We start from the raw sequence: 21995 nt of genomic DNA on the forward strand, positions 1-21995 counted from the left end.
TGAGAACGACATCCTATAAGTTCTAGCAAGAACAATTAGCTATTTTCATGCATAAAAGCTCCAACTTTTAATTAGGGTTCTAATATCAATTAAGAATCAACTTTCGTTGTAAACCTAATCACATTCAATAATACTATTTCTAGTTAATCATTGATAATAAAACCAACCCTAACAAAGAGGAATTATAAATTAATCAAATTGGGAATCGGGAATCAAATAACACATCAATCCATATTAGGGTTCAACCTAACCCTAGATTATGAAACTACTCACACATGATAATAGAAATAACAAGAAAAATAATTAAAGAAAACATAATAACAATAGGAAATTAAAGAGATTAAGGTTGAAAGAGAAATACTTGAAATTGAATTAAGAGAATGCTTCAATGGAGTTCTATGTGTTCTCTCACAAAACAACGTAGAATGGAAAAAGCTATAATAAAAACTAGATGTTTTAAAATAGGGTTAAAACCCCTATTTATACTAACCTAAAAATAAACATAAAATAATAAAGAAAATAAATCTTCTGCGCACACGAACACGAGCGTGTGCTGATGGGTACACGACCGTGTAGCTGACCTATACTTGATCTTCAAATTTCATCATATAAGTACACGGTCGTGTAGCTTAGAGGTACACGAACGTGTAGGCGGACTTCATACGGTGATGGAATCACACGACCGTGTAGCTCGTGGTACACGACCGTGTAGCAAACATTCATACTTGGAACTATCGCATGACCGTGTAGTTAAGGGTACACGGCCATGTAGCATGTAAGCGTGGATGGAAGAATCACACGACCATGTAGCTTATGGTACACGGCCATGTAGCATTACCATCAATCATCATCTATCACTCCAGCAAAGCTCTCCAATCCACCTCAAAATGTCGTGGCATGCTCATAATCACTCCAAATGCTCCATTTCATCCTGAAATCACAATATAACAACCAAACAACCCGAATAGAAGAAATCGAGTCCAACTTGGATAAAACATACAAAAACACGAACTATAAGTTGAAATTCTATAGTAAACGCATTCCAAATAACCCAAGAATAACGGTATAATATCGACTTATCAATGTGACATGGTTTGTACTAGCTTATCAATTTCCTATCATGTGGATATTTAGTTTTGTTCTCTTCAAATTGTGTTGTAGTATTTTCTATTGAATAACTTATTGTGAATTTGAAAGCTTATTGGCTCAAATGGTAGAGCAATGCACCATTGTACATAGATGTAGGTTCAAATCCTACATAAGCTATATTACAACATTACATATAAATTGGATGTGGCAAAATAAAAATTGTGGTGCTTTACACATCCTTTCTAGTCAAGATGACTTAATGGGTCAAGTAACCCCTGACCGAACCCCTCAAGCTAAGCTAAGTAACCCCTGATAGAGTAACCCCTAACCAAATAACCGTTGATCGAGTAACCTCTGACCGAACCCCTCAAGTAACCCCTGATCGAGTAAAACCTGATCGAATAACTCAAGTAACCTCGGCCACACGGTGTGTCAGCCACATAAAAAAAATTTGTGTATAAATATTCTCTCCGTCCCACTATTAAATGCTCATTTATTACAGTTTGTGAGAATTAAATCCCTCTGTGTATGGTATATAGCAAAATAATTAAGACAATTGAAATGAAAATAAAATTTTATCATATTTTGGTCAATTAGAGAAGGGAAAAGAAAAAAAAAAAGCTAAGTGTTACTATTCAAATTAAATAATATGTAAAATAAATTTTTTAAATGAAAAAGCACTATAATTGAAAAGAAAAAAAAATGGGATTTGGAAGAAGAATGATCATGATACCTTCAAGTGAAGATAGGAAAAACTTGACCAACTAAGCTAGATTTGAAGTCTATTTAAAAATTCAAATATTAAATAGTAAAATATTTAATTAATAAAATTAGTGATACATAGCGGTACATTACTATAGTGGTACATAGCGACACATGTCATTTAGTGTCATTCATTCCGCCACCTACTTCTTTTGGTCTATCGGCTCCGGCTGACATTGGGTTTACGCCATTCACACCGTCTAGTGGTGTTTCTCCGGTCGTTCCCTTTCCACGACTGGAGTAGGAGAGACCCTTGTTCCTATTTCCTCTAGTGTGACGTTTAAAGGGGTGCAACTTACACCTTCGCTTCTCCGAAATTTCCCTTTCTCTGGTGGCGCCGCTAGTCCTTCGGTGCCTTTTTATGGCCTACCATCTTCCACATCAGCAACACTCCTTTATTCCTGGTCAATTTCCACCAGGTTTTGGTCAATTGTCCTCATCATCATCAATCCCGCAGTACACCTTGGCGTTAGGGCTGACACCACCGCCTCCGCTTTATTGTTTTCGTCCACCGACCTTGGATGTCACTAATTGGGTCGCTGTCAAACTCTCTGCTCTAGAAGAGCATGTCAATAGGAAAACGCAACTCATTAGCTTCTTAAAATCTCATAATAATTTATTTGGCTTTGTTGATGGCTCCGCACAGGTTCCGTCACCTGAGGTGCCTGATGACCAAGGTAATATGATTCCTAGTCCTCAATATTATGAGTATCTGCGTATGCATTAATGTGTTCCTAATCTACTGAGGTTATAACATATGTTCATGATTTACATTTCTCTGTTGAAATATAGGCTAGATTAAAATCTCGTTTTTATGTAAGCTAGTATGACTAGAGCTACGGAGTTGAAGAGTCGAATAACTTGTTATGGTTAATTTTTAGGCTCGTCTCAACGCACGACAAGACGTATGACCAAAGGGACGACGTATCAACAAGTATGACGTGTATTCCTGAAATCTCGGTTTGACTAAGTCCTAAAGAATATCCCGCTTCAGCAGTTTGCTTCCCCTATTCTTATGGGATCTTTCCCCAGATAATTCAAAGGTATCAAGAGGATAGCTACGAGACCAAGTCAAGCAACGGTCCCCTATTATCATGGGAGACATTTGAAGCCTCCCCAACGGCTACCTTTCCAGCTTAATTTACCTATTATGTTAGAGTATAAATAGTAGAATATTTGTATCAATTAGCATCAACTCACTCGTACTACTTAGCATTTTAACCCAAAAGCTCTCACAGTATTGTAATCATCTATTTTTCATAGTGAATTGGTGGTCTTGCACCCACCCGCAGTTTTTCCCGCATTTGATTGGGTTTTCTGCGTCATCAAATACCTTGTCTTTTATTACTTTAATTTACGTTTTCTATAGTCTATTACTCTAGCCGTCGTACGTCCCAGCCTTAGGACGCCCTTTGGCGAAATTTGGCATAAACAATTTGGCGCCCACCGTGGGGCCGACGACTAGATAAACCTCGAAAAATTCCAAAAACAACCGATTTCCCTAGGAAAACATCCTGCCAACATGGTGTCATCTGAAGAGAACATGAGGATCGAGCAACTCATGGAGCAAGTCCGCAAGGCACGAGAGGAGCTCGAGCAGCAGAAAGTGGAGAACGCCAGAATCGCTGAAGAAAGTCAGAGGACCGTAGAGACGCTCAGAAAGGAGCTAGACTCCGTCCGCAGTAACAAACCCCGTCGCCCTAGTATCCATGCACAACCTTCGAAGAAGTCAGGACTCGCGCCTTAGCGCAGATGCGGTTGGAGGACGACCTCGCCATTAGAAAGGGCTTCCAACCCTCACCACTCCCCAGCAATGACAGAGTCTCAAGGAGACCCAACGACAAGAAGAACTGGCGTCGTAGACCCTATGACAGGCCAGGTCAGGTAAACTCAGTGAATAATGTTAAAGCTAACGTTGGTCAAAGTTCTGATGACAGGTCTTAGAAGCAAGATGCCGACGCATACCCCGACATCGCTGAATACGGCTTCTGCGTCGACATCGGGGGTGTGGTGAATGCCCTGCATTCTTTAGGAAATGTCGCTCGTTGGCCGAGGAAAAGTGACAGGCCAGACGAAGGAAAGGACAAATCCAAGTGGTGCGACTATCATGGCGATCACGGCCACCGCACCGAAGACTGCAACGCCCTAAGAAAGGAAATCGCCTTCCTCTTGAAGAAAGGTCACCTCGAGGAGCTGCTGGGAAAAGGCAAATCAAACAACAAAGCAACAGCGCTGCAACAGCAGCAGCAGCCGAACCAGGAAACAGCAACTTCTCCGCGGTAGGCCAAAGCGACGAAGACATTGACGCGCCAGCTAGAAAATCAGAAGGGACGCGGACCACGTAGTCAGCATCCTTAGGCGCCTTAGGAATATTTGGAGGAGGACTGGGCATCGTCTTGATAGAGAGACGTCAAGTACCACGTCCTCAACACTGGTTGAAGTCTGCTTCCTCTTCTTCCTCGCAGCACGTTCAAGCATCTCATCGTACGACATCTTGGCAGACTTCCCTGATTAAGAATCTAAAACAGAATAAACTTACCAATTAGCCCAAAATAGTCAGAACATAAAACGAGGGAAAAAATCAAAGTAAGTCTTTTTACCAGCAGCCATTTTTTCTCCTTCACTTGTTTTTGTGGTACTAGGTTTTTCAAAGGTACGTTTAGCAATCGGAATGCTCAGAACAGCCTCTACTTTCCTCAAACTGCTCCTCCCTGGTGAGACCACTGAGACGTCGAATTCTACGACAAAACAAGCCATAAGAACCACGTCAAAACGAATTGAGCAATTTAAGCGATAGAAGATATAAGTAATACCTCCGTCGCGCCAACCATAACGCATCCAACTAGCTTCTACACCCAGAGATTCCCTATCTACAAATAAATAGCGTGACTTCCAGCCACGATCATTCACCCCTACTCGCTCTACCAAGGCAGGATGCCCTCTCTTTAGAACCAATGTACATCTATTCGTCTTGGAAAAAGAAAGCTTGTATGCATAAACAAGATCAGACAAATTAAAGGGGTCTTTCTAATCCCCTGTAGCCTTCTCAAGGGTATGAGCCACTCTCCAGAATTGCGGCATCACTTGTCCAGGGCCAATATCAAGAACTTTCATCAAAGATCTGGCCAGACGGCCAAATTGGATAGTGTACCCCAGCTTAAAAGGGTACTCATACATCACGACATGGTCCTTTGGACAATCCTCTGGTCTTTCCTCGTCCGAAGGGACTTGGATCACAGCGCACTCAGGGAGCCCAGCTAGAGCAATAAATGCCGGGACATCGCCTTCGCCGAGGTCACTTGGAGGATCTTCGTTGTCAGCCATGTCTCCCACAATCTTACTTTCACCCCTCTCTAAAACCCTAAGTGAAAATCTAGTTCTTTAAAGTAAATTCGGCTTCCTAGTCATACGATAACTACGAATGTAGAAGAAATCAAAGTTCGATAAGAGAAGATTACCTAAAGAAGTGGCCGAAATCCGAGTAAACCACCGGAAAATTCAACACGGAGTTGAGAAATTGATTTGGGAATTTTTAAGAGAGAGAATGAGAAATTGGGGGAAGCGTGTAGAAATTAGTTAGGCACAGTTATTTATGCAGGTGGTTGAGGGAAGTTATGGCAGTTTTTCAAATTAGTGGGTTAGTGGGAAGTTAATTGTTTTCTTGATCTTCCCACGATCAATCCAACAATTGGGGGTAAATTGTTATGGTTAATTTTTAGGCTCGTCTCAACGCACGACAAGACGTATGACCAAAGGGACGATGTATCAGCAAGTATGACGTGTATTCCTGAAATCTCGGTTTGACTAAGTCCTAAAGAATATCCCGCTTTAGCAGTTTGCTTCCCCTATTCTTATGGGATCTTTCCCCAGATAATTCAAAGGTATCAAGGGGATAGCTACGAGACCAAGTCAGGCAACGGTCCCCTATTATCATGGGAGACGTTTGAAGCCTCCCCAACGGCTATCTTTCCAGCCTAATTTACCTATTATGTTAGAGTATAAATAGTAGAATATTTGTATCAATTAGCATCAACTCACTCGTACTACTTAGCATTTTAACCCAAAAGCTCTCACAGTATTGTAATCATCTATTTTTCATAGTGAATCGGTGGTCTTGCACCCACCCGCAGTTTTTCCCGCATTTGGGTTTTCTGCGTCATCAAATACCTTATCTTTTATTGCTTTAATTTACGTTTTCTATAATCTATTACTCTAACCGTCGTACGTCCCAGCCTTAGGACGCCCTTTGGCGAAATTTGGCATAAACATAACTCATACCAAAAAGAGTGATAGTTTTAGAAACAAATGCTAAGTCCGAAAAACAATATAATTGCAGATTAAAACTGATTTTTATTCACATGCACCCCGACAAACTAATGTACCGCACTACTATTTAAATAGAGAATGAATGATAAACCACTCAGCTAAAATGATGGAAGCATAATCCACTGGTTCAGTAAGATCCTTCATCTTTCTTTAACAAACTTACAATATTACGTTTGTGGTTGATTTGTTCAATTATTTTAATGAACTGGAGTAATAGCTAATATTGCTAACTTTTTTGAAGTTATCAGTTAGAAAGAATTATAAAATATGTAAATAACTAATTGGAAAATGCCCTTCTAAAATTATGTACTTTATATCGTATTAGGTACAGGTGTCAAAACCAAACAGAAGTGAATTAAACAAAACCATTCGTTTGAATTGTAACCGATCTGATTTGATCTGAAAAATTCAACATCCAAACCTGATCTTAACAGAATTGAACTCAACCTGAATCCTAATTTAACCCGGTTTGAACATTAACTCGGGACTAATTTGACCCAACTTGAACTCAACACAAAACTGATTTAAATCAAATTGTACTCAAATCGAACCAATTAGACCGACCAATGATCTGACTTGATTTTGACCTGAAATTTGACATGACCTGACCTATATCTGAGTTGAATACTTGATTTGACATCTCTAGAGCAATAATGTTATATTTTACAATTAATTAAAAGAGGTAAATTGTTGACAAAAATGATAAAGTAAATAAAAGTACCTTAATCAAAGCTAAGCATCCCATAAAACAGAAGTAACATTACACAATACAAGTACGAGCTATGTTAGGATGGAATACGAAGATGAGCATAAATTATGAGACCTAGCTCATAACAAACTCACCATTATTAGTCCTAACATGACTTCCCTCCCTTCTAAAAATTTAAAACAAGCTACACTTAAAAAGCTACAAACACGTTCTAAGCATTGACGACAACGTAACTCCGATCGATCTTCACTTATTTATATTTCGATTACCGTAGCTGTTGCATGCAGCATAGACACCGCAATCTTATTGGCACCACTTCCCCAAAACTCCCGATATTCTGGCACATTGAAGACTTTTGCAACAATCTGCTGTAGTGCGACAAGCCGATCCTCGTCTCACACATTTTGTTGGATTATATTGTTCGTCCAACCAAAGTTGTTCTTTTGCTGCCATTATTTGCTTCATGTAAAATTCAGCAATTCGTTCATTTCCAAGTTCTTGTATCATAGCCTTCATAACTAGAGGCTTTGTCTCAATTGTTGGTTGCACCGTGCCCATCATAGTACCTGTATAATACCATTGCAACCAATTTATTAATTAAGAATATCAACATAACATGTAAAATAATATTTCTTTTTACACACTAATCAAGTCAATTTATTTTTGTGAAGAATATTAGAACCAAAGAGCAGGGAGGGAAGGGAAAGAAAATATACGAGAGATAGTGAGCACAAGAACTGCTAGTAGAACCAACTTAGAAGTGGATGTCATCGATTGCTTCTTCATGCTCGCTCTTTTTTTTTTTTCTTTAATTTTCTTTTGCTCTTTTTAGATGTGGATGAACACTTAGAACACCAATTATCATCTATTTATACTACTATTCTACCAAACTACACGAAACAAAATGCACTCAAATAAATATTAACTAGTGTTCGGCCGGGGCGTTCTCCGGTATTACTTTGAATATTTTATTTATTATTATTATTATTATTATTATTATTATTATTGTTATTATTGTTATTATTATTATTATTATTATTATTATTATTATTATTATATCTCAAAAGCACACAAATCATACAACCTACAAAAAATTAGTGGGAAGCCAAGATACAATATGGGCCTCCACTCCTCTAGATACAATATGAACCACCACTGCTCTTAAAAATTCTACAATGTCATTCTTTAAAAATGACACCACAATTTGCTGATGTGGCAAAATCTAATTGGGCCGTATTTTGTATTTTTATTATCATTTTGAATTATTTTTAATGTCCACAATGTATTAAAATTGTATTTTTTTTTTGTATTCTTTTTAATACATGTATTTTTTTGGAAATACATAATTATAAATTATGAAAAACTTTTTTTATAATAAAAATTAAATTCGTTCATCATCTATGTCAAAATTTTTCATCATCGTTTATCATTGTTCATCACCTACGTCAAAATTGTTCATCAGCGATTATCATTGTTCATCATATATATCGTTCATCGTTCATCATCACTCGTCATCGTTCATCATCACTCATCAGCGTTCATCATCGTTCATCGTTCATCAATCATACCATATATTAGCCCCCCATTCCCGAATTCATTGTTAATTGTTGATAATTTCGCAAATAATTGCTAAAATCGTGATAAAATTTCGAAAGCAATTGTGTTTTTGCATTTTGTTTTTTGCAGTTTTTACTTTAGTTTTTCGTTCATAAAAAAATCTCAACAACATCTGCATTCATAATTATATGCAAATGTCGAATTCCGCTTTAGATGGTTCAAAAATATGATTTATGTGGACTTAAATTGTGCAATTTTGTCAAAGAACAAAAAGTATCAAATTTGTAGAAGATGAAGTGGTCGCATTTTTTTAACTACCGCAACCGCTGTTGAATCAATAAATGTACTCAAGTTTCTCGAAGTTGTTTGTGGGTTAGGTAATAACATAAACTATCTTTGGTCATTACATAAGAAAACAGTCTTTTTTATATTATAGTATTAATTCTTATTATATTATGGACCTAACAAAAATTTAAATTAGGATATAAGTTTTCACTCTAATATAATATACTTATATTTTGTCAAAATTAAAAATAAATAAATAATATACTTATATATTTGTAATTAGACCAAAATTACAAAGAATAAATTTAGTCCATACTTATCATATATGGAGTACCATATACGCTCAACACTTCTCTGAGATTGTGTTTGGGAAGAATGTTAAGTGGAGGTTTGTTTTTATTGGAAGGGGTTATTAAAAATATATTTTGTTGTTATCATTGTACACTATTATATGATATATTTTCCACAAATGCATATCTTATATTAGGGAATTTTTATTTAGAATTCTTTGTTAATCACTTTTCATTCAATTTTTATTTGCCATTATCAAGTTTAAGTGTTTTCATTATTATTTATAATAATATATTGGGTATATATATTTTCCACAAATTAATACTCCTTAAATAATGCCTATAACTGGTTTCAAAAAAAAAACAAAAAACAGTAATGCCTATAAAAGCGTCCAATATCTTTCCACAAATATAGAAAAACGGTCTATTGTAACTGAAATCTTTAATAATTATTTATATTTTTTTTTTACCATATACAAGATAATTACCAGCTAATATTTTTTAAATTTTTTTACCATATACGGAGTATTATATTATTGTTATATTTTGGTAGAATGAAACTTTCACTGAATTAGTGTTACGTACGAAGTATTAGTAATAATTCTCAAAAAAAAAAAAAAAAAAAAAAAAAGTGCAGAACAGGAGGACATAGATCTGAAGCAACTGAAAATTATCATAGGCAATAACCAAATTATTAACAGGTCAAAACCTAAATAATTCCAAACAAATAACCAAATTATTAACAGGTCAGAACCTTTTTTTTTTTTTTTTTGAAGGAAACAGGTCAGAACCTAAAACAAAGTTAATGCCATAAAAAACGTCGAACCAAGTAAGGGCCTGTTCATATTTACTGAACTAAGCTGAACTGAATTGAACTGATTGGAGCTGAACTGATTGGAACTGAACTGAACTGAATTGAGCTGAAATGAATATTTTATGTGAGAGGAAAAATTAAGAGCTGAACTGAACTGAACTGATTGGAACTGAACTGAACTGAAATTAAGTAAATATAAACAGGCCCTAAACATACACACAATGTTTATGAAAATATTGTATAAACGGTTGCTTATAAGATTTGTGCATCAAAAGCGTTTATAAAAATCTTGTTTTTTTTTTTTTTTTTTTTTTTTTTTTTTTTTTTTTTTTTTTTTGAATAGCTTATAAAAATCTTGTTAGGAGTACAGACCTTTTTAATTTTTTGTTGTTACCTGTTGTCTATATAAAAATGTATGTTTTGTTAAAAAAATATATCAAAAGGTTTACTAGGATAACATTTCAGGGGATTTTTCTTTTTTATTTGTTTTCCCAACCTACATAATTTATGGTTGGTGCACCCGGGTGTACCATGCACATGATGTAACCGTGAGTAACAACATAATGTAAACCCTCATTAACAAGAACACCATGATAGTAACCGTAGTAAAGATAGTACGGAATTCCTTCGACACATCTCCAGGAATTATTGAAGGAATTTAATCCGTGAGCTTTCCATTAATTTCCAGCCAATATATACAATTGTGTAGCCTTAACTCAAGGCACTAATTAAGCTACAAATAAGGAAAGGGCTAATTACAAAATATACTCAACCTATAAACAAGGTAACTAGAATATTTACATTGACTAAAGATATATTGTGAATATATCTTAACACACCCCCATAGTCTAAGCTGGAGGAGGACGGATGCTTAGACTATCTTTAAAATCTTCAAAAAGAACACGAGGGAGCCCCTTTGTAAGAATATCCGCAATTTGGTGCTTAGAAGGAACATGATGAACCCGAACTTCACCCCGGGCTACCTTTTCTCGAACAAATAAAATATCCAACTCTATGTGCTTTGTTCGTTAATGTTGAACCCGATTGCCGGAAAGATAGATTGCACTCACATTGTTACAATAAACCAAAGTCGCCTTCTTAATCGGACAATGTAACTCCAAAAGCAAGTTTCGAAGCCAACATAACTCAGAAACCACATTAGCAACGCCCCTGTATTCAGCCTCGGCACTAGACTTAGATAGAGTAGCCTGACGTTTCGAGGACCAAGAAATCAAATTATCACCCAAATATACACAATACCCAGATGTGGAGCGTCTAGTATCTGGACACCCGGCCCAATCTGCATCTGTATATGAGACAAGAGAGGAAATAGAAGACGGATACAGATGCAAACCATGATCAACTATGCCCTGTACATACCAAATGACCCTTTTGAGAGCGGCCATATGTTGCTCTTTTGGATCATGCATATGTAAGCAAACCTGTTGGACCGCATATGATATATCCGGTCTAGTGAATGTGAGGTATTGCAAGGCACCTGCAAGACTGCGATACAATGAAGGATCGGCACAAGGTGAGCCTGTAGAACTGTCCTTCGGTTTCACCTCAACAGGTGTAGCCGAGGGTTTACATGCACATGGTGCACCCGGGTGTACCATGCACATGGTGCATCCGGTTAAAAAAAAAGGCGGAAAGAACATTAGGTACATGAAAAAGAACATTTATTTTCTTGAAAAAGAACATGTTTGTTTTTAACAAAGAACATGCATTACTAAAGAACATAAAGGCATTACACAAAGAACATGATAAAAACTTTATTAATAAATTTCATGAAAAATAACACATTAACGTAAAAATTCTCTATCAAAGATTTCAGTTTCCCAAAAATAGTTTTTCTCTCTCCAAAAGTTTAACTTTCCATAATAATTTTATTTTTCTCACTCTAAATTATTTTCAACTAAAAATAATTCAAGATTTCATTTTAAAATTAAATTTCAAATTTCAAAATTTAAAATAATATAAAAGAACATAAGTTAAAGAACATGCGTTAAAGAACATAAGTTAAAGAACATACGTTAAAGAACATACGTTAAAGAATTCATTACCTTAAAGAGCATATACGAGCCATTTTTCAAAAAAAAAAAAAAAAAAAAAAAAAAAAAAAAATTAAAATACGAGCCAAATTTAAAGAACATACGAACCAAAAAGAACATATTTTGTATTATTGAAAAACATGTTATCAAACATATATATGTTTTGTCAAACACAAACATGTTCTTTTGTCAAACACAAACATGTTCTTTTGCCAAACACAAGATGTTCTTTTTCAAACACTAGTATGCATGTTCTTTTTCAAACACTAGCATGTTCTTTTTCCAACGCTAGTATGTTCTTTTTTTTTCCCATGTTCTTTAAAATATACCTAATGTTCTTTCCGGGTGCACCATGCGCATGGTGCACCCGGGTGCACTATACTATTTTCATGAGGTATCAGGGTAAAGATAATTTGTATTGTACCATACCATTTATGATGATAATTTATTTTAAAAAAAATTAATTAGGAAGGATAGCCACTCCTTATCCTAAATATAGTCGTATAAAAATTGAACAATAGTAAAAACCTTAAAATTGTAACGTGATATGGGACAAAAAAAGTCATTGCTAATCTTGCTCTTAGACACTCTATATGAAACTAAATTGTACACCCTCTATCCGATCCCCACATCCCCACATCTATTTCAACTAGGATAGACGTACACAGGGAAGGCTAAGACCAACTCCAATAATAACTAAGTTTTCAAGCTAATCTCTTTCGTATTTAGGGCCAATTCACTTCAGCTTAATTTCAGTTCAGTTAAGCTCCAATCAGTTCAGCTTTTAATTTCCATCATTAATTTTGTAACTACAATTAAAATTTTGGTTTGCCAAGCCATTTCATAACTGAGCTTCAATGGTCAAAGCTAAAGTAAAGGGCGAGAACCATTATTTTTTTTATAGACTAATCAAAACAACAAAGCAAGGGTGTGTTCTATTCATATGGTTTTCACTGATTTTAAACTTATTAGACCTTATTAAAACTTATTTTAGTTTAAATATTGTACAAAGGTAACCCTTATCAAAGTTAGTTTATTTGAACTAAGCTGATTTGAACTAATTTGAACGTATTATACCTAAAATTAAGTGAAAATAAGGTAAACTAGAATATATCCCAACTCACATACTCAATAACATCACCTTACATAATGAAATTAACTTTAGGTCACATAAATACTCTAGTGAAGTAGATTGAAATATAGATAATAACAATATCGAATTTGATCTTGTCTTCAAAAAAAATAGAATTTGATCATTCATTGATGACCAAAATAATTAATTCTCTAACCTACTTATGATTCTACAATTGAATGTGAAAAAATAAAAATAAATGATATGATAAAAATTTCAAAAATATTTTAGGAAATCTACTTATGAACATGGCAGGATTTGACAAAGAACAATATACTAATTTAGGAAATCCCAAAATTGTAGTCACTAATTTATATGCCCAAGATTTCAAAAATATTTTTTCCAAAATATAATAAGATAATAATATAATCCCATAAATATTTTTTTACTAAAATGATTTGATAAAAATTTCAAAAATATTTTTTTCAAAATATAATATGATAATGATACCATAAATATTTTTTGCAAAAATGATAAGATAAAAATTCCTTAAATCATTTTTTTGTTATACGATTAGCGTAGAAATTGTGATTACCTAACACAATTGTTAGGTAATATGAATGTCTCAGCAAATTCTAATAAAAACATAAAACTTAATTTTTTAATTAATGATCAAAACTAGTACGAGTACTAATGAATGCCTTACACACAAGCATATTCCAACTACAAGTAATAACCTAATTAAATATAACTAAAACTTTAAGGTAATGACCTAAATAAATACAGGTAATGACCTAACTAAATACAGGTAATTACCTAATCACAAACATATTACATAAATCGCAAAACATAATTCCGGATCAAACAGTGCGAAAAAATAACTCAAACTCTAAATTGAAGAGCAAACCCTCATTATCCATTGACGTTAAAAAAACTGAAAATTTTGCATTTTATATCATCATAATACACACTCCTAAGGCTTTTTCCATTCTCAAAACTATTAAATAAAGTGATTTTTACATTAATAAAAAAAATCATCAATCGAACCCTAAACGATACCCGAATTTGGATGGGGTTTGGACGGAATTTTGGTCCGAATTTTGGTCTGCGTTGCGAATAGATTATACATTAATCAAAACTATCATGAATGAAAAACAACGAAGAACAATGATGATTTTTTTTTTTTTAAATTGTAATTCTAATTTATTTTTTGAATATGATTTTATTAAGATAGAAATAGATTTTATAAAACTATAATTATGTATTTCTATAGAATAATACATGTATTCACAATTATACATACATGTATAGTATATTTAGGTATTTAAAAATAAATAAAAAAGGACTAATCATAATATGACACCTCATCACGTTATGGTGTCATTTTTTAAAAAATGACACCATAGAATCATCCCCACTGCTCTAGCTCTAGCAAATTCTACCCCATGGAAGATAAGAGCAGTTGTATGTACCCCAATGTCTTGAGTTTTCGAGAACTTCTGGATCCGCTTCAGCAACGCAACCTTTACGACGAGTCGCAACAGCCACAACCCATCTAAGAGCAAAGCCAGATAGCCCATATTGGGTCAAAGGAGAAGCCCCCGTCAAGTCAACATAGACATCACGACCACGATCCCTAGATATAAAGTGACACATCTGCAGGTTTGAGGGCCTCATCGTTCCCTCTGGACAACCCAATGTCAACCTCCTTTCTAGCAGAAATTCTAGATCGATCGCTAACATCAACAAAAGGTATCTCGAACAATATTGTGCTGATGATTAATACCCACCATACCAGCACGCGAAACCGCGTGATCATCGAAAATATTCTCAGTAAAAACCCTTTAACAAGTAGAGCAAGGCGTAGAGACATTGAACAATGGAACATCCAATCGGTAGCACAACACACATCGGTAAGTCTTTGCATTCATCATCAGACCCAAACCCGAAATAGGAACCGCTCAAAGCCAAGTAGAATTGTGATCTCCTTGCTGCAATTTCCACAATGCTGATTGTTGAGGAGATAACGAAAAGGTGGATTCTCTAGAAGCGGTAACCTTTGTCAAAATATATATCTTCCAATTTCTTCATGAGTTAAGGGCAGCGACCTCACTAGGATTACTCAAAATGTCAAACTCCACCGTTCTATTAAATAGACTCAACGCATCCTTAAAGGCTCGACTAAGACCAACAATGTCAGCATTTCGTAGAAGCTTTTTTATAATCCACCCGAGAAGCAAGAAAAGCATGATTACGAACATCACCTGCGGAATACATACCAAGTCCTCCAAATGCAAATGGTAAAGTGGCAAGCCGCCACTGCCAATCGTAAAACCCAGGCCCCGAAGCAGTAACAATATGCTCCAAGGAAGATCGAAGAGCCTCGTTAAATGTGAACTGAGCCGCCTTTAAAGTACTAAGAGGATAAGTATGCAAAGTAACGTAGAATTTAGATATTTTGGTACATGCCCTAAGCAATAACAGCTTGCACTGAGGATTATCAAGCTTAGCAACCTTGTCCATAAGCGCAATGGTCTTGGTCATCCTCTACATCACAAGCTCACCTCCAAAACCATAATCAGAACTAGCAAGACCATCAAGCAACTTAAAACCATGCGAAGATCGAGCAATATTAGGTAGAAAGACATCCACAAGTCTGCTTCGAGGGACTTCTGAAGACCAGATTTTAATTATCATAATTATTTTTATCAAAGAGCTTGAAAGAATTTTTTATATTGTTAGTAAATTATAATAATACCATGACAACAATAAACACTACTACAAAACGCGCGTTTTCTGGACGCTTTTTAGCCCTTTTTTCGACGCTAAAAAGCGTCGAAAAATAAATTCTCGACGCTGCAAAAAAGCGTCGAAAATCCATGAGTCGAAAATTTTTCAGGGACACAAAAAAGTGTCGGGATTCTCGACGTTTTTTATTGTCCAAAATAATATACGAAGCGTCGAAAATTACGTATTTCGCGCATTATCCCAAATGTATGTAGTATTTTAGCGACGCTTTTTACTGTCCACATAATCAAATTTAGCGACGCTTTTTTTTGTCTTGCGTTTATTCGTGTCAGCCTAAGGTATGGCGGGAAAGTCTTTGAAATTTGAAAATGTACAATTATGTAGACATTAAAAAGCGTCTAGATTTATTTTTTAAGCTTTTTTTTTCTTTTATCAATTTATCATCATAAATACATTATAATTTTTTAAATTTATCATAAATTAATTAATAACATTAAAATAAAAATAAACAAAAATTCTATATAACACTAGATTAAAAAAAAAAACCATAATTAATCAACGAGCAATAAAAAGAGTACATAGTTAATTACCAAATTTAGAAAAGAAAACATCAACACTACAGTACTATCAATAAAAAAAATGGTTGCATATTATAGTATGTAGCTTGTCCCTAAATAAATACAAATGTTGTTTATATCTTACATACCCTGATATAAACAACATTTGTTTATATCTGATATGAACTTGGATTTCCTCGTTTGGCTGGCCCATGAATACACATTCTTTATAAATAGGTCGATAAAAAAGATAAAAATTCAGATTCTCTGTTTAACATTCAGCCAACATTAGTCCAAAAAGTCATATTATTCTTTTCAAACTTAAGGGCATAACACATACAGTTGATTTCAAATGATAATGAAGTAGTCAAGCAAATAGAATTCAAATCAATACATGCGAGAAGACATCATATTTACATTAAATTAAAGTCATGAACAAAGTCCCAACAGTAGCGTCTTCGATAGGTTCATAGCCTCAGCTTGAACCCCTTAGACAGAAATTTATCAACAACAGTTCTGAAGAAAAGAAGGGAGAGATTCAGAACATTTATTACTTCAATAAAAAAAATGTATTCCAAAATGATAGCAATTCTTTCTCTAGAACCAAATTACAAAAATACAAAGTATAAAACTGCTACTATGGTGAGATGATGGAATGTACAATAAAAAGATTCTAAACATACTCCATACTAAATTCTAATGATGGCAGAAAAACACACACAAAATCAAATTATAAAAGATTTCTGAACATACTCCATATGAAACCTTCAAATGATTATAGCTTCAAGAAAAAAACTAAATTACTATGATGAGATGGGGGAATGTACAATAATGTCATCTACTTTCTATACTTCTAAATTGTAATGGAGATTATAGTTATATTACACATAGTACATATAAGTCCTAATGAAAAATCGAAATGTACTAGCTTGCAAATTACAGCAAGGTTATAAATGAACTGAACATGATCCACTCAAATATACTACGAGTCTACGACTATCACTTGGCAAAGATTTGAGCTAAAGGCATCTCTTTTAAACACAATATTAAGGTAATATCCTATAAGCAATTGAAAAAACAGAGAAATAAAAGTGCATATAGTTATTAAACAGCCTGCTTACTTCAACTTGTTATTCCTCGGCAAGGTTTTCCTTTCAATAATCACCTTATCTTCAAGCAAAACAAGGCTGCCCAACAAAGTAATTGTTGTGAAACCTTCAGTTGGTAGCCCATGAGCTGCAATTCTTTCAACACGTTTTAACTCCAAATAGTACCAACCATACTCCAAACCATCGATCTCAATCAAAATTCGTCTACCATCTTTCGAGTAAACAAGAGCCCTAGCACATTTACGAATCCCAACAATCTTCGGGTGAGAAATACAAAACAACTTAACCCAAGACTCTTTGTTTTCATACTCCTTCATTACCCACAATTCAGCATTTACAAGCACTCTATTATCGAATTCATCTAACAAGTTACCATTGAAACGACACGAATTAATCATCAGACATAAACACCCACCTAGCTCAATCAATAAAAACGTCGAACTAAACATACTCATAAGATTCTCATTATAATTCGGGCATCCAATAAGCGAGAAAGTCTCAGTCGCAAGATCAAATTTAGCAATAAACAGAGACTCAGAATGCGACTCCTGAGTAACAACATAATGTAAACCCTCATTAACAAGAACACCATGATAGTAACCGTAGTAAAGATAGTACGGAATTCCTTCGACACATTTCCAGGAATTATTGAAGGAATTTAATCCGTGAGCTTTCCATTAATTTCCAGCCAATATATACAATTGTGTAGCCTTAACTCAAGGCACTAATTAAGCTACAAATAAGGAAAGGGCTAATTACAAAATATACTCAACCTATAAACAAGGTAACTAGAATATTTACATTGACTAAAGATATATTGTGAATATATCTTAACACACCCCCATAGTCTAAGCTGGAGGAGGACGGATGCTTAGACTATCTTTAAAATCTTCAAAAAGAACACGAGGGAGCCCCTTTGTAAGAATATCCGCAATTTGGTGCTTAGAAGGAACATGATGAACCCGAACTTCACCCCGGGCTACCTTTTCTCGAACAAATAAAATATCCAACTCTATGTGCTTTGTTCGTTAATGTTGAACCCGATTGCCGGAAAGATAGATTGCACTCACATTGTTACAATAAACCAAAGTCGCCTTCTTAATCGGACAATGTAACTCCAAAAGCAAGTTTCGAAGCCAACATAACTCAGAAACCACATTAGCAACGCCCCTGTATTCAGCCTCGGCACTAGACTTAGATAGAGTAGCCTGACGTTTCGAGGACCAAGAAATCAAATTATCACCCAAATATACACAATACCCAGATGTGGAGCGTCTAGTATCTGGACACCCGGCCCAATCTGCATCTGTATATGAGACAAGAGAGGAAATAGAAGACGGATACAGATGCAAACCATGATCAACTATGCCCTGTACATACCAAATGACCCTTTTGAGAGCGGCCATATGTTGCTCTTTTGGATCATGCATATGTAAGCAAACCTGTTGGACCGCATATGATATATCCGGTCTAGTGAATGTGAGGTATTGCAAGGCACCTGCAAGACTGCGATACAATGAAGGATCGGCACAAGGTGAGCCTGTAGAACTGTCCTTCGGTTTCACCTCAACAGGTGTAGCCGAGGGTTTACATGAAGCCATCCCTGCTCTATCAATAATTTCCTCCGCATACTTGCGTTGTGACAAAAATAATCCACCCTTATGTTTTGTCACTGCTATGCCAAGAAAATAATTCAGATGACCCAAGTCCTTTATAGCAAACTCCGACCTAAGAAGGGACATAATAGAACTCCGCAGATGATCAGAAGAAGCAGTAAGAATAATGTCATCAACATATAAAAGCAAATAAGCCACATTTTCCCTTGACGATAAATAAACAAGGAATTGTCACTCTTACTATTAGTGAAACCAATAGAAGCAACAAAATCAGCAAACCTCTTATACCACGCCCGGGGTGCCTGCTTAAGACCATATAAAGAGCCCCGTAATAAACACACATAATCAGGGCGAGTTTTATCACGGTACCCAAGAGGTTGATGCATATATACTGTCTCCTGAAGTTGTCCATGTAAAAAGGCGTTCTTAACATCAAGCTGATGGATCGACCAAGCTTTAGATAAAGCAGGGCTAAGAACAGTACAGATAGTAGCCGGTTTGACAACCGGACTAAAAGTCTCCCCACAATCAATGCCAACCTGTTGTGTTTTGCCATCACCTACAAGACGGGCCTTATGCCTCTCAAAAGAACCGTCAGATTTCACTTTATGAGTAAAAATCCACATAGAACGAATGACATTAACATCAGGAGGACGGGGCACCAACTCCCACGTCTTATTATTAATAAGAGCATTATATTCATCATCCATGGCCAATTTCCAATTCAGGTCATTTAGAGCAGAAACAGGGTTACGAGGTAAAGGGGAAACCGTAACACTAGAAGTCATAGCACTCAAATTTTTATATTTTGGATTAGGCTTGACTATACCGTTTCTACTACGAGTAATGATCCTAGGAGGAGGTGGCGGTGGAATAGGAGGAGAAGGAGAAGTCGGAGCAGTGGGGCTAGATGCATTCGAGTCAGCTGAGTGGGTAGGACCTTGCTGGGCCGTGGCTGATTGAACAGACCCACGGTCCAACGAGGCCCTATTCTGCCCAACTTCAGCAGCCCGTGTGCTATGGAGAGGAGGAGAGTCAGCTGGGCCGAAGGGAGCATCAAGAGGCCCAGCTTGAGGAGAAGGATGGGCGCGAACTGGGCTGGAGTGAAGAGGCCCAGTTCGGTGAGTGTGAGTGCTAGTGGGTTGGGCCGTGCTTTGCAACTGTTGAATGACATATGGACTCAAACCATCATCCAAGAAATCATAAGTATGGGGAGTGGGATTATGCAACTCCGAAAAAGGGAACACACTCTCATCAAACACCACATGACGACTAATAATTATTTTATTAGACGATAAATCAAAGCATTTATAACCCCTATGATTCGGTGGATATCCCAAAAAAACACACGGTGTGGACCGAGGTTGAAGTTTGTTAATAGTAGTGGACGGAATCAAAGGATAACATAAACACCCAAAAACACGTAAGTGAAAGTAAGAAGGGTCCTTTTGATATAAAACTTGGAGAGGGGACTTATTTTCTAGCAATTTACTTGGGAGAATATTGTGAAGATAAGTCGCCATTTGCAAAGCATGATGCCAAAAAGATGGAGGTAGAGAAGCATGAGAAAGAAGAGTACAGAGGAAGGAGAAAGGTAGAAGAAGAAGAGGATTGGCGGAATTTCAAAGCTAGGGTGCAGCGGAATTTTCCCTAGTCTACTGATACCATGTTAGTGGACCAACTCAACCAAAAGCTTAAACTGATATATATACAAAACATTGCCAATATATACAATTGTGTAGCCTTAACTCAAGGCACTAATTAAGCTACAAATAAGGAAAGGGCTAATTACAAAATATACTCAACCTATAAACAAGGTAACTAGAATATTTACATTGACTAAAGATATATTGTGAATATATCTTAACAATTATCATTATAACTATAGACTTGAGCTTTATTGGTGGTATTTTCAAGTAGTCCAACCCCCTGAACAATCCTCAGAACCTTATAATCGTTGGTTTTGCTATCATATCCGAACCCGAGAACCATCTTGTTAGGATCATGAGCTGGAATTACGACGGAGGGAAGTTTAAGATGCGAATTTATGAGAGGATTGTACAAGACGACTCTGGTTTTGGAGACGGTGGAGATGCAAACGACGCCGTTACAGGAGCCGATTAATTGGACACCTTTGTGGGGTTTGAGAGGGTGATTGAGCTCGGAGAAAGAAAGGCGAATATGGTGGTGGGGGTCGAGGTTGAGTTCGGAAAAGTGGAAAGTCAGGTAGAAGAGGAGGAGATGATGATCGGAGTTGGAAATAAGGGATTTGTTGAGGTGGGTTTTGATGAAAATGGGGGTTTTGATTAAGGAATTCCAGGATTTGCAGACGAGTTGACATCGGAGAAGTGATTTGACTGGTAATCGTGAGAGTATTTCGGTGAGTAAATCTGTGGGAAATTCCGCCATTGTTGCTTTAGTTCAAGATTTTGGGTTTATGAGCGTGCAGTTATAGCAGCATATGTGAAATGTGATAGTGTGATAGCAGAATAGAAATGAATGTAGTGAAGTTGATGGTTGGGAATTGAAGGTTGTGGTGGACTAAAGAGTCAAAGTTGGACCGAAGAATACTGTTTTTGTTTTTGTCTACTCGTATTTAAAAAAGTAGACAACTTCCAATAGGTAGCGTTGACTACTTGACTTTGGGGAACTATTCCTTAGTCGAATACACCTTTACTTCTCTGTTTCTCATACTAGTTTAGCACCTCATTTAGAGTGTGAGAGTGTTTTTGAGGATGATGTGGGCCAAGGGTGTGAAGGTTAGGGGAGATTTTCTTGTTATGAGAGGATTTTTGAAGATTTTAATCCTTTTCATTCCCATTTAAGCTTGAGTGCCATCCTTCCCCTTATTCACCCCCTTTGAGAGCTTCCCTTGGTGAGGATGTGAGTGAGCCTTCTTTATGTTTGAATGAGGGAGTTCATGAGGATGATGATGGTGAGTTTGAGCTACCAAGAGAGATTGAGAGTCCCTTGAGTGGTGGTGGAAGAGTTGAGAATGAAGAAAATG

The 21995-nt window shown here is 36.0% G+C and overlaps 1 protein-coding gene across 1 annotated transcript; it reads right to left on the bottom strand.

The window, feature by feature from the left end:
- Positions 1-17262: 17262 nt before the first annotated feature.
- LOC145610780 (F-box protein CPR1-like) lies at positions 17263-18217 on the bottom strand. Its single transcript, XM_081666074.1, has 3 exons — positions 18212-18217; positions 17429-17920; positions 17263-17322 (listed from the first exon to the last, which is right to left on the bottom strand). Exons 1-3 carry the CDS (start codon positions 18215-18217, stop codon positions 17263-17265), a joined length of 558 nt encoding a protein of 185 aa, XP_081522200.1.
- Between the last annotated feature and the right edge of the window lie 3778 nt (positions 18218-21995).

Source organism: Chenopodium album, chromosome 24 (genome assembly GCF_948465745.1).
Source record: "Chenopodium album chromosome 24, dcCheAlbu1.1, whole genome shotgun sequence".
NCBI classification, from domain to species: domain Eukaryota; kingdom Viridiplantae; phylum Streptophyta; class Magnoliopsida; order Caryophyllales; family Amaranthaceae; genus Chenopodium; species Chenopodium album.